The sequence below is a fragment of the Eutrigla gurnardus genome (genome assembly GCF_963514095.1).
Source record: "Eutrigla gurnardus genome assembly, chromosome: 2".
In the NCBI taxonomy this organism is placed as follows: Eukaryota; Metazoa; Chordata; class Actinopteri; order Perciformes; family Triglidae; genus Eutrigla; species Eutrigla gurnardus.
Genome location: NC_139916.1, coordinates 11,959,968 through 11,972,180, shown reverse-complemented (window position 1 = coordinate 11,972,180; position 12,213 = coordinate 11,959,968). Strand labels below are relative to the sequence as shown.

General features: G+C 43.3%; 1 protein-coding gene across 3 annotated transcripts in view; it reads left to right on the top strand.

Annotated features, from left to right (window-relative positions):
* tox2 (TOX high mobility group box family member 2) overlaps positions 1–12,213 on the top strand; it is an 87,931-nt gene that overhangs the window by 23,461 nt on the left and 52,257 nt on the right. For all 3 annotated transcript variants that reach the window (XM_084020783.1, XM_084020782.1, XM_084020781.1), the window contains exon 2: positions 6,687–6,779. In XM_084020783.1, the coding sequence (XP_083876909.1) occupies positions 6,687–6,779 (93 nt within the window). The remainder of the gene's footprint in view (positions 1–6,686; positions 6,780–12,213) is intronic.

Genomic DNA, 12,213 nt, shown 5'->3' with positions numbered 1-12,213 from the left:
CCCTTGGAGAAAAAAAGGGGAAAAAAGAAAAGAGAAAATCCTCCTTTTTTTCGTATTAGCTAAATCTCCTCCCAAGCATCTGTTTTCTGCCTGTAACACAGTAGTTATGGGCAGCTCAGCGCTGAGACGCTGGCTGTGCTTGTTAGTTGTTGGTCGTGCGTTGTATTGTTGTAACGCCATGTTGTTTTGCCTTCAGGAAACGGCATCAAAAGATGGGAAAAAAACAACCAAAAACACAGATTCATGAAAATGAAGTTTTTGCCTCTCTATATCAGAGAGAGAACTTTATTATCATCCTCCATCTCTCCCACTTTTGTGTCAAACGCAATACAAAGAGCAGAAAAGTGACAGAAAAAAGACGTTTCAGAAGATATTCCAGTACATGTTATCCTTGTTGTGTTACCGAGGCCTGTGTTGCATGTTTACAACCACCTTGGATGTAAATGAGTAATTCATCAACTGATTTATTGTCTCTAACGTTCGGGTTTAGATAGACGAAGCTTGATTACTTTTTCTTTCATTTGCACTGAAACAATTTCGGTTTGAACTTCAATGAATCCTGACAAACTGTACTTGACTATTGAGTCGAGCAAAAAAATAAAAAATGAATAAATTCTCGAATCTAAGCTTTGGTACAATATTTAGATGGTGCATTGTTGAATTTCTCCATCTACCAGCCTGAAAACATTGCAGCCGAGGCTCTACATTGTTATTTTCCAGCAGATACAGAATTGACTTTGTGCGACAGGCCTCTGTAGCTGCAGGTGAAGAGACACGACGTGGAGTTAGAAAGAAAGAGAACGAGTCGAGAGTGGAAGAGAAAGGAGAGCGGTGCGGTGTCATAAAAGTTTGAGAAACTCAAAGCCGTGTTTGCAGGTGTGCAGCCTCCACTTTCACTCTTAATTGTTTTGTCTTTCAAATAGCAAAAGAAAAAAAAACAACAAAGAAGAATTGAGCTGCTTTGGTAACGGCTCGGTAACAGTTTCGACAAATGCAGCACCTCTGGTTGAGGGCGAGGCGAAGGTAAAGAGCTACCGCAATATTGATAATGCCGTTGGGGTTGGAAGATGTGAACATCTCAATCCTCACTGTTTTTATTTATTTAAAAATTAGCTGATAACCTTCCTTTTTTACACCATATTCATCATATGTGTAGAACATCACACGTTACATGAACACTTACATCATCTTTATTTGTCCTCGACTCAGTCAACCACACAAACAACACTTGTATTTGCATTTTGACGTGTCACAATTGTCTCTGCCAGGCGACCTTTCTTTTCTTTTCTTTTCTTTTCAAATGTATTATTATAGCTTCATTTTTTCATTTGTAGAGATTGTGTTATATGTTGGATCCCCCTCAAAAACGAGATGCTACATCTCAAGGGGTTTATCCTAAATAAACACATTTCAAACAAAGTCAAGTTCCTCCGATTCTGGTATCGGCATCGGAAAACAATGTATGCAAATTTGTTTACACTAATGTACACAGGAACAACAACAACGACAGTACCAATAGGAGAGCTAGCTGCTAGTTAGCATTAGCAGAACCAACTAGCAGAGGTTGTGTTACATTACGATACGTTTATGTTGGACGAAGGTGAATTATAGTCATGATGTGTTCAAATGTTATCTTGATAAAATACATTTTTTCTTTTGGCAATGAACTTGAATGAACAGAGTTGTTTGAAAAGGGATGTTTTCACTGCAATTTAAAAGAGATATGAAGGTATTTGTATGGGAACAGCTCCAAATAAAGGATATAGAGAGGGAGATGAATATGCTGATAAAGCAGGAGAGAGGGAAAGAGAGAGAGAGAGAGGCTGATTTATTGCTCTTGCATGTAAATGATGATGTGCGTTGACAGTTGCAACAACCAAAACTATTGTAGAAACAAGATAAGGCAGCAGTAGGACGATGATGATGATTATTATATAATCGGAGAAAACTCACAGGAATTTGCACAGGGAATGAACGGACCGTCGCTGTAAGAGCTGCGGTCCAAACGCTGGATATTCCCGATGGTGTGATCAGTAGTTTGAGTGTCAGTTGTGGCCCGAGGCAGGTAGCCCCCGGGTTCATGTCCCTGTTATGGTCGAGCTGCCGAGGCCTCGGTTGACATCTCTTTCACACACAAACACACACACACACACACACACACACACACACACACACACACATACACCTCATTCTCGCCGCGGCTGTTTGCAAATAAATAATACATACAGAATAAAGCAGAATGGAAGGGGACGTGCTTGTTGATTTATAGCCTCTGCGGACATGCACAGAAATATCTAAGCCAACAATCCCTGTAAACGTGCATGGGTATGCATATGCATCAATGTTTTTTTTTTTTTTTTTTGCAATCCAGGTCTGTAGCTTCCAGCCTTTAGCAGTCAATGCGTTGTATCGATTCACTATATTACACGAGGTTCAACAATAGTGTAGTACATGAACGTTGAGTTACCTCTCTGTTCATAGATCACAGTTTAAGTCCGTCACATTAAAGTGAGAATAATATAGAATAGAATTTATCTGTGCTGTACACCTGCACAAAAGCACGTAAAGGTCAAGTCAAATTCACACTCAAAAATATATACGAAGGAATGATTCATCACACATATGCAAACCTATGTTGCACCCTGCAGTCGGCTTTTTTTCCCCTTTTTTTTTTTGTCTCAGACATAAGTCTCTGAAAACCACTGAAAAAGTGATTCACACTCTTGCTATCGACTGTCAGACCACCGCGGCTAGCAACCCGACTGATATTATGTAATATGTTTATGCAACCGAGCTGACAGGATAATGCATGTATTTTACCAGTTGAAACATCGGCGAGAACGACGCCAAAGGGAGCAGAAGGAGACGATGAGTGAGGAGTAATGTTTCTGTATTATTGATCTTTTTGATGTCAGTGTGCACGGCAGCGTTGAGTGCATAGTGTACAAATACAGTATGGAGCGCCGTCTCCATGATGTATAAATACAGTATGCGTGTACATACATGTGTGTGTGTGTGTGCATACATTACTCCACGCTATAGATGAGTGATAGGGTTTCCTCATAAGCCGGTCTAGGCCCTGGCATTCCTCTCATCGGTGGAGTCTGATGTGTGCAGGCCCTTTCAGCTAATCTGGGAAGAATGTCGGCTGCAGACACACATGTGTTCCATTAAGACCAGATCTGCGTAAATAATATAACATGCAACAGCTAGCATTACAGGTAACTATACCCCCACAGCTGTGCCTCTGGCTTTGCTGGGCCCCACAACCCGCCTATAATAAAAAAAAAAAAAAAAGGCAACGCTGATATCTAATGAGGAGATGTATCGTGGCCCCCGCTGAGCTCTAGGCTGCTGATTTGGAGAAAGATAAACTTGATGAATATGTATTAGACAATGGAGACGGACAGATTTTTATTGGATGTTGAGAATAAGAAATATCGGAGAACAATATAGCAGCCGATGTGCTTTTTCTTTTCCCCTTAAAATATGATTTTGTGTTTACATAAAACTACATGTCTGAGTCAAATCTTAACCATTTTATCAATATATGATTAAATATAAATAATAGCTGAAACACATCAATCATAATACCAATCTAATATGACCCAATTAAACATTTATTAATGCAATTTTTGGATAATCAGTTGCAGTCGGTGTCGATTATGTAATGTGATAGCAGACATTTCAGTCAGTCATTGTTAGAAACACTTTTTTCACACGCATCGGTATACAATCAGTACAAATGTTTACATGAGCATCGGAGACTAAAGTCACATGGCCCCCCCATTGTTAGTGGTTCTACACCCAGACGGACCGTCATTGGCCCTCTGTGTTTATCGTCTGCCCGCTCAGCTCCGTACTGATTGGCTCCAGTCTGCCGAGCGACTGGACAATGTTTGCTTTCGCTGTCCGCCTGGGGAAGTCCCCCCGTCCCCTGAACGGGCCCCGGCAGCTACAGTAACTGATACAAAGTTCAGAGGATGCCAGCTTTTTCCTGGTGTGGTGCAGCATCTTCCTGTGGCTGCGCACCAAAGTCAGTTAGAAACTGTGAGTAAATTACTTTGAGTTATTCATTTGCATATTGTTTTATCGTCTTTTTTTTTTAAACTTTTTTTTTTGCAGGATTGCAGTCGCATGAGCAAACAAGTCAACTATGCCTTCTGCTCTATTTTGGTCTAGAACTAGAGTGTGGGTGTGAAGAATAACCAAAAAAAAAAAATGGCGTAGATGGTAAACGGCTGGAAGCATCTGGTTTTGGTAAGAAATATCACAGGAACCCAAAAGGCAGCCAGAAAGTGAAAGAAAGGTGACAAGGGGCGCGAGAGCTTCTACAAGTGAGGACGGGGAAAACAAAAGAAGAAGGTGTCAGAGAACAAGTGTGGAGAACAATGCTTCTGCACTTGCAAAACTGTTATGAGCCTGCAAGGAAATGTGTGGAGTTTGGCGATGTGCTGTTGTGGGTGCCAGCGCTCCTAATGAGTCTGTCAGGCCCAGTTAGCGCAGCCAGGCCTGCTTGTGTCCCCTCCAGGCCGCAGACAGCTGTTATTAGCCCCCGTAATGGCATGCCACAGGGCCAGATTAGCCTGGCACACTGGAGAAATATCAAACATTCACTTACTGTGGCTCCTGCGTTGGCTAAAAGCAGCCGTTCTGCGAGGCATTCGTTTGGCTGCGGTGCTGGCGAGCTACCTAACAAGCCACGGAAGGAGAGAAAAAAGAAAAAGGTGCACTAAGGGTGCAGTAGCTGCTCTGGAAGGTGGAAAGTGAAATACACGTCTGACTGGAGGATGTCGGGGTTATGATACTGATTATGACCTCGACATATCAAATACACCCGTATTAATAAATCATTGCATGTTAAGTGAAGGAAAAACTGTAAATCCATAGTGCAAATGCAGAAGGCTTCTCTTTTTTTTTTTGTGGCTTTCAGCTTGTCGGTTGCAGCACAGAGGAAAAGTTGTAAATGAGAGTCCTCGGTAATAACGCCGCGTCACCGTTTATGCGAGTCCGTATCGACGAGATGGCCCGCTGCTGTCTACTCATCTGTTTTCACCTTTTTCATAATGAGCGCAGGAAATCAAAACCTGACACAGCAGCTACTCTGGGCTCGCCTCGGTGGACGAAAGCCACGTCGGCGTACGGCGACGTCCTGCATAGACGCTGCTTTAAAGGCCATAAATCATGCCCTTTGACCCCCACCATATTTCATTGCATACGTTTCATGCATGATGTATTACGTAAGCTCATGCACACACACACACACACACACACACACACACACACACACACACACACACACACACACACACACACACACACACGTGGTAATCACTATGCATTTAGGTGTAGAAACGTAATCTACAAAAAAAAAGGTGTGTTTATGGCGCTTCCACTATAAAAGCCGCAGCCTGCTGTGCTCTTTTGTGTGTGTGTGTGTGTGTGTTTGCCATGTGACGGAGCAGAAGTGAAAAGCTGGTTTTGGTTGGTTCGGGGGATGTTTTCTCTCTCTCTCGATTGTTAAATATAGTCCAATACTGCACAGAAATCTGTAGTGCCCTTGAATGTATATTTGCGTGATTCCATGTGTGGGTTTTGTGTGTTGTTTGTGTGTGTTTGTGTGTGTGTGTGTGTGTGTGTGTGTGGATGAGGTGACAGAATGAAGGCTATAAAAAGAAGAAGGGGGAGACGGAGCAAAGCAAGTAAACGATTAAGTACGAGAGAGAGATAATGTGATATTTGTTTTAGATTGCTGCTCTGTGTTTTCTCTCCCTCGATAATCTCCATCACATCCTCATTAGCAGACTGTATGTATCGAGTGTGGCAAAGCCATTAAGCAACTTTGCATAGCGAGGCAGGAGCCGTTACAAAAAAAAGATATATAAATTCACGTTTTTATCCTTCTTATTAATGAGAAAAACACGGATTCCTCATTGTTTTTAACAGCAGGCGACGTTACGGGAGCTAAAATAGACACACAATGAGGGAAGAACGCATCGCTCATATTGTCGAACGAACAACAGGTTAGCGACGTTGCGTGAATCAGACGACAGACCAGATGTTACTGTAAAAAAACGAGAAAAAATATCAAGGAATCGCAGTGAGACCTACAAAGTGGATGTCGGACCCCCCGCCGAGGCTGTGGACCGCCGTGAACCACACTCTCTCTGGCAGCGACCGCTTGGTGTGAATCATTAGCTTTCCCCGAACTCGCCGCCGGCTTCGCCAACACATCGGGCCGCGAGTACGGGGGCGGAGCCGGCGTGCACGCTCTAATTACCAGCCATGTAACGTATAGGAAGACGGAGAGAGAGAATACGGTGGAGACCCGGCTACCAAACACAACAGCTTAGCTCCATTAGTGCCGCTGCTGAGCCAACCTCATCCAGTTATTATGTGCAGTGCATCACCATGAGGTGATGTGATTTAACATGGCAGCCAATGTGCGGGGCTCTCTCTCCTCCGAGTTGGCGGAAATGTATCAAACAGAACGAGGGCCGTGAAAAAGCACAGTGTGTGTGTGTGTGATTCCTGCACTTTGGATGGGGAAAAAACTCTGAAACTAAGTTTGATTCAAATCTGGATCCTTTGATTGCAATCGGACTCTAGTGCTTGACGTGTTTCATTTCTCTGTTTAAAAAGGAAACGTACTTAAAATCTCTCTCTCTCTCTCTCTCCTCTTCCAGAGCAGATACGGTGCTGCAGATCGAGGTGTGAGGCTCTACAGTTCCCTGCCCATGCGCCCAAACCCCGACGGCAAGAGACTGCCCTCTACTGGGGTAAGACCCGGCTCTCCTCGCCCCCCTCACCCCCCCTTAGCCCTCATCAATACCTACACTTAGCCCTCATCTATAGAGCGGGAGCCACCAAAGAGGCCTTCCCTCACCTGCAAAGCAAAACCATCTAAACACAAGAGTGTTTCACGGGTTCAAAGTTGAAGTCTGATTCTGATGCGGCTGAAATGACTCGATCGCCAATATCTGGAATCAAACCATTCCCGGGAATCTGTATAACTTATCGTTTTTTTAAACACAAGCATCTTCCTCAACTATGAGTTGTTCCTCATCCCTACTGATCGCCCCCCGTGGCCCAACCTGCTCAGCCTCAGATCCTGACAAAACCATCATGGGCACACCACAAGGCTCCCAATAAAGCACCCGGTGGTTTGTGTGGTCTCGGCCCGGCAGCTTCGAACAGAAGCTGATCGACCAACCAAACACCTCCTACTGTATCTGTGCTCGCACCGAAAAACAAAAGGCAGGTTTTGGGTTGATAATAACAAGTACAAAAAGTACAAAAATCAGCCGTATTGGGGTCATTTTTCAACTCTTTTATTATATGATTGTTCGTGAGGCTGCATGGAAGGAAAGAGAGAGAGAGAGAAAAAGATTACGTTTCTTGAAGTTTAGCAATGCAGCACTTGCAGTACTTTGACTTTGACAAAGTGCTGGAACAGTAAGTCTGCTTTGTTTGTGACACCTTTCTTTTTATATAATAAAAAAAAAAAAAGAAGAGAAATCATTTAGTATTGTGAGAATCATAATTAGAATCTAGCTTGCCTTGCTTTTATGCATTTATGTAACAAAGGACGGAAAATGAAAGAACAATAGAGCAAAAAAAGAGAGAATTTAATTTCATATGTCTCCCCTCCTTTTTCATGTTTTTCACTGCGTGCAAGTGCTTTTTGAATTATCTCGTCTCTGCTCTGGGGCTCAATGTGAGGGAGAGTGGGTGAGCGAGGGGGAGAGAGAGAGAGGGGGGGAGACAAAGAGGGAGTGACACAGAGAGAGAGAGACAGACAGACAAAGTGAAGGCTGTGTAATATTGTTGGTGCGCACCTTTTTTTAATTACAACAGAGATTGTATTGATGTCTCAGGCCACATGTCCTCAATCATTTATCAAGAAGGGTGTGTGTGTGTGTGTGTGTGTGTGGGGGGGGGGGGGGGGGGGGGGGGTGCTAACAAAGCATTTCTAAGAAACCCCTCCTCTCCAAGGGCCTGGAATCATACGTTATCTAAAGTGAATATTGTTAATGCTGCTCTGTGGAGAGAGGCCCCACTTACAAATCATGGAAATGAGTTCCTTGTCACTACATGCATGAGGCAGTAAAGATATATATCCACTTTCATCTGATCCTCCAAATAAAACCGGGGTCTAAATCTCTATGCAGAATTTTTTTTTTTTTTTGGGAAAGGAAGAGAAGAACACGTCATGAAAACGATGACATTTGAACATTAATGGAAGGCAAGGACAATTTCTAAATTGCCTTGTTTTTTTCTTTTAAGGTGCCAGTTTTTAAGATTACATCTGTGTGTTTTTTTTCTATGGTTTTCTGTCATTTCCTTCTGTCTGTTATTACCTGGGTGTAGCCTCGGTACAGTGGCAGACCGGAGCTACAGGCTGCTTGGAGAGGAGGAGAATATAAACCACTTAACATGCAGGAGGAAACCAGACGTTTTTCATTGCACTTATCAGGTGCTGCGGTGAGAGCAAGTGTCAAGGTGCAGTAGGTCTCCCCCCCACAAAACTCCTCTCACCATCCTCTCCTTCCTCCCCTCTTCCTTCCCCTGCACACCCCTTTTATTTCCCCCCCGATCTCTATCTTTGTCTCCCCCCTCCCCCTCCTGTCTCACCTCCACCACCACTCACCAGCCTCGGTTCAGTTAAAAGTGGGCTTGGCACTTCCGCTGCCCCCCCCCCCCCCCCCCCTCATCGACCCCCCTGCCTCACCACCAGCACTACTTCTTTTCTCTGTCAAACTAACCTCCAACTCCTGCTCTTCACCTCTATGTTTCCTGTCAAGGTGCACTGCCCACCCCCCCCATTCCCCAACCATCGTCTCTGCCCCCGCAACCTTTTCCTTTTTCTTTCTTTCAACATCTATTATGACTCTAAATGCCTGCAGTTCATTTTTTAAAAACACTCAGTGCAGAGGCCTGACCCCCAACGCTCTGCAGTGATCTGGCCATCCCGTATGTACGTGAATAAGAAAGGGGGGAGGGGGGGGGGGGCTTTGTTGTGTTAGTGGCTTTGCAGGAAAGCTCTGCCTTAAAACAGAGTGAACTCTTTATTGCAGAGGTCTTCGTTATTTTAGGAATTCTGCTATAAAATTGCACCTTGTAAAATGTCCATTTTTATATTATATATCCATAAACCATATGGCTTTGCAATGGAACTTTCTGAACAGATAATTAACCTTTTACTGACTTAAGTTCTTGAAGAAGTACAAAGATGGAAGTGGGAAGTAATTAGCCTAGCTTAGCATAAAGACTGAAAGCAGGGGGAAACAGCTAGCATGGGTTGGTCCAAAGTCCCCATTTTCAAATACTCAACTTCAAATGCGACCTATTCTTTTACCAGATTCAGAGGATCCACCTGGTGGATCCTTCACAAACTATCCCAGGATGCATTGCGAAAAGGGATTGGATTTTAATCAACGTGGGAACGAGTGATCGCCAAAAATACACTCGCATGAAATAGATCCTCCATCAAAATATAACATAAAAAGAATAAAATATGATCTTTGGCTCTCATGTTAGTTACCTTTTTTATGCTCTTTCTTGTCAACCGCAGCTGGTTGCTAGGCGACGGGAGCGGCAAAAGTGACGCAACCATGAAATCCTCTGTAGACCAGACTATTAACACCCTACAGACTATTAACACCCTACAAGAACGACTAATTGTCATTTTACATGATTGTTGTCACTGGCATCATTTGTGATCCGGTCTAGTTCCCGGCTAGCTGTTAGCCGCTAAGCTAAGCTAAGCTAAGCTAAGCTACAACACGATGGAGGAGACACAGGCCCAGATGTGAAGAAAAAATAATTTATATTCATGAAGACTTTTACCCCATAACATCCAATTTTCACATTAACAACAAAACACTGCGTGCTTCTCGCTAAATTGCATCGGGTTTATTTTTAAGGTCAAATAAATACGTTGAGTGCATTTCCTTCATCATAAAAACATCAGATTAAAAAAGAACACCTGCATTGTTTACAGCGGTGTTTACTTGGTATTAATCTTTTTTCTCTGTTCCTTTTTCGCTGCGTTTCTCCACACTGGCAGACTGAAATAGATTCATGTGAAACCACAGTCTGCCTCTCAGTACCTTACATTTAAATTAAAACATTTTTCTGTTATTCCACATGCGGAAAAGTAGAGCTGTGACATTTTATCAAATGGAAAATATGCCTTTTTGCATCATTTTATACACGTTTCCTCGTCCTCCACCTTTTTTATTTGTCTGGCGTCTTTAGAAACTCGGTTTTGCACCAGCTGATCATTGAGCTTTAATATCTCAGCTCAGTTTACCTTCTTCCTGCATGCGTGGTGCAACGTTTATATAATGGAACCGAGGCCATTCGCACAATAAAATTAAATAATGAAATGCTGCTGTTTCTTCGCGGGGAGTCAAACTGTTTGAGTTGCCGCCGGTTGTTGTTGTTGTTGTAGTTGTTGTAGTTGTTGTTTTAGCCCCGTTGCCCTGACAGTGATACATAGGGCAAAGGTTCAGTATCTGCTGTAAGCGCAGGAGAAGATCGTTTCAGGACCCTTTTTCCTCTTTCTCTTCCCGTTTGTTTCCCTCGGTGTCGACATGTCTCCCCCCCCCTCTCTTTCTCTCACTTGCTTTGTCTCTCGGTGTCTTTCTCTCTCTCTCTTTCCGAGCTGATTTGGAGCCTTGCATAGTCAATTATGTAGGGGAGTGAGAGATGTAGTGGGGGCTCCGGCTCCCATATTTTTTGGTGCAATATTAATATTGCATGAGCGCTATTCTGTAGCGAATATCTAAGAGTCTGCCTATTAAGGCAGCAGGAGAAGAATGTGACAGACACACACACACACACACACACAGAGAGAGAGAGCGAGAGAGAGAGCAAGGGGTGAATCAGTCAGGATCAGTTGTTATAATTAGTGCTTTCCAGATTTATTTTGGTGGGATAATAAGAGTGACTCATTCTCCTGTTATATATGTCATGTTTGTTTATCTCGACGTGACTCACATACAGTGAGCGTGTTTGATGTCGCTGAGAAACTGAGTGATGCTCCGCTGTAATTGTGCTAAGAATGGAGTAGTTTTTAACTAACTGACCGAGTCCACAAACACAAAGGAGACACGAAACAAATGCCTGCTGTATTAATAAAAACAACAACAAACAAACAAACAAACAAACAAAGAAAAAACACCTTGCCAAGATGATGGCGTTTTATTGGCTATTTTCTGATATGTCACATAAAGCTCATTAATGCAGTCATTTGTTATAGTGGCTGTTTTTGTAAACCGTTAATAATGATTGTAGTAGAATTAAATCAATATGCACTTATTCCATACAGACATAATCCTCTGTTTATTTAAATGCATCAGTAATCACTTTAGACCAGGTGCAATGATTACATGATGTGTCCCAATCACCCAAGTGGAATAAAATTCATGCATAACATTTGTTTGACGCAAGAAAAGACAAGACATTTTACACATTATTCCAACTGTATGGGCGACCCTGTGTATTATATATTGCTGCAACTAATTATTCTCATTATTGATTCATGATTAATAAAGGCGGAGTTCTTAAATGCCCTCTTTTTCCATCCAAGAGTCCAACACCAAAAGATATTCATTTTGAAAAGAGAAAAGCAGCAAACCAAGGAAGCAGGTAGACTGTCCCGCATATCACACGTGACAATGAACCGAGATTATTTCCTAACGGGACACTGAAGAGGTTCTCCTTCAGAGTCTTTCCCCTCCACTTGCAGTAACATTACGGGCCGCTGTTACCGCAGAGAAGCCCCGGACCGAGGAGTCGACACGGCCGGTTAGTCCGGAGCCCAAAGCGTCACGCTGGGCGCCGACGTCCAACCAGCGCTCGGTGACCTTACAGCAACCAGCTGGAGTTAAAAGAAGTCTTTAAAAAAGGGCCGATTCTCCACAGTAATATCATCGCCCGTGCCTCAAAGAGCCTGGATTAACCCCCCCCTCGCTAAAATGTAACAAATGTGTGAAAAAACATCACAGCCAAAGCCAACGCGGAGGGAACAATGGCGAGAGGAAGGAGAGAGAGAAAGAGAGAGAGAGAGAGAGAGAGAGAGAGAGAGAGAGCTAGGAAGAGATAGGAGAGGCAGAAAAAGATGGGAGAAAGAAAGTGAGGGGAAACTCAACATCTTAACACCCCCAAAATCCCCCCCTCCCTCCCCCTCCCTGCCAGATATATCAG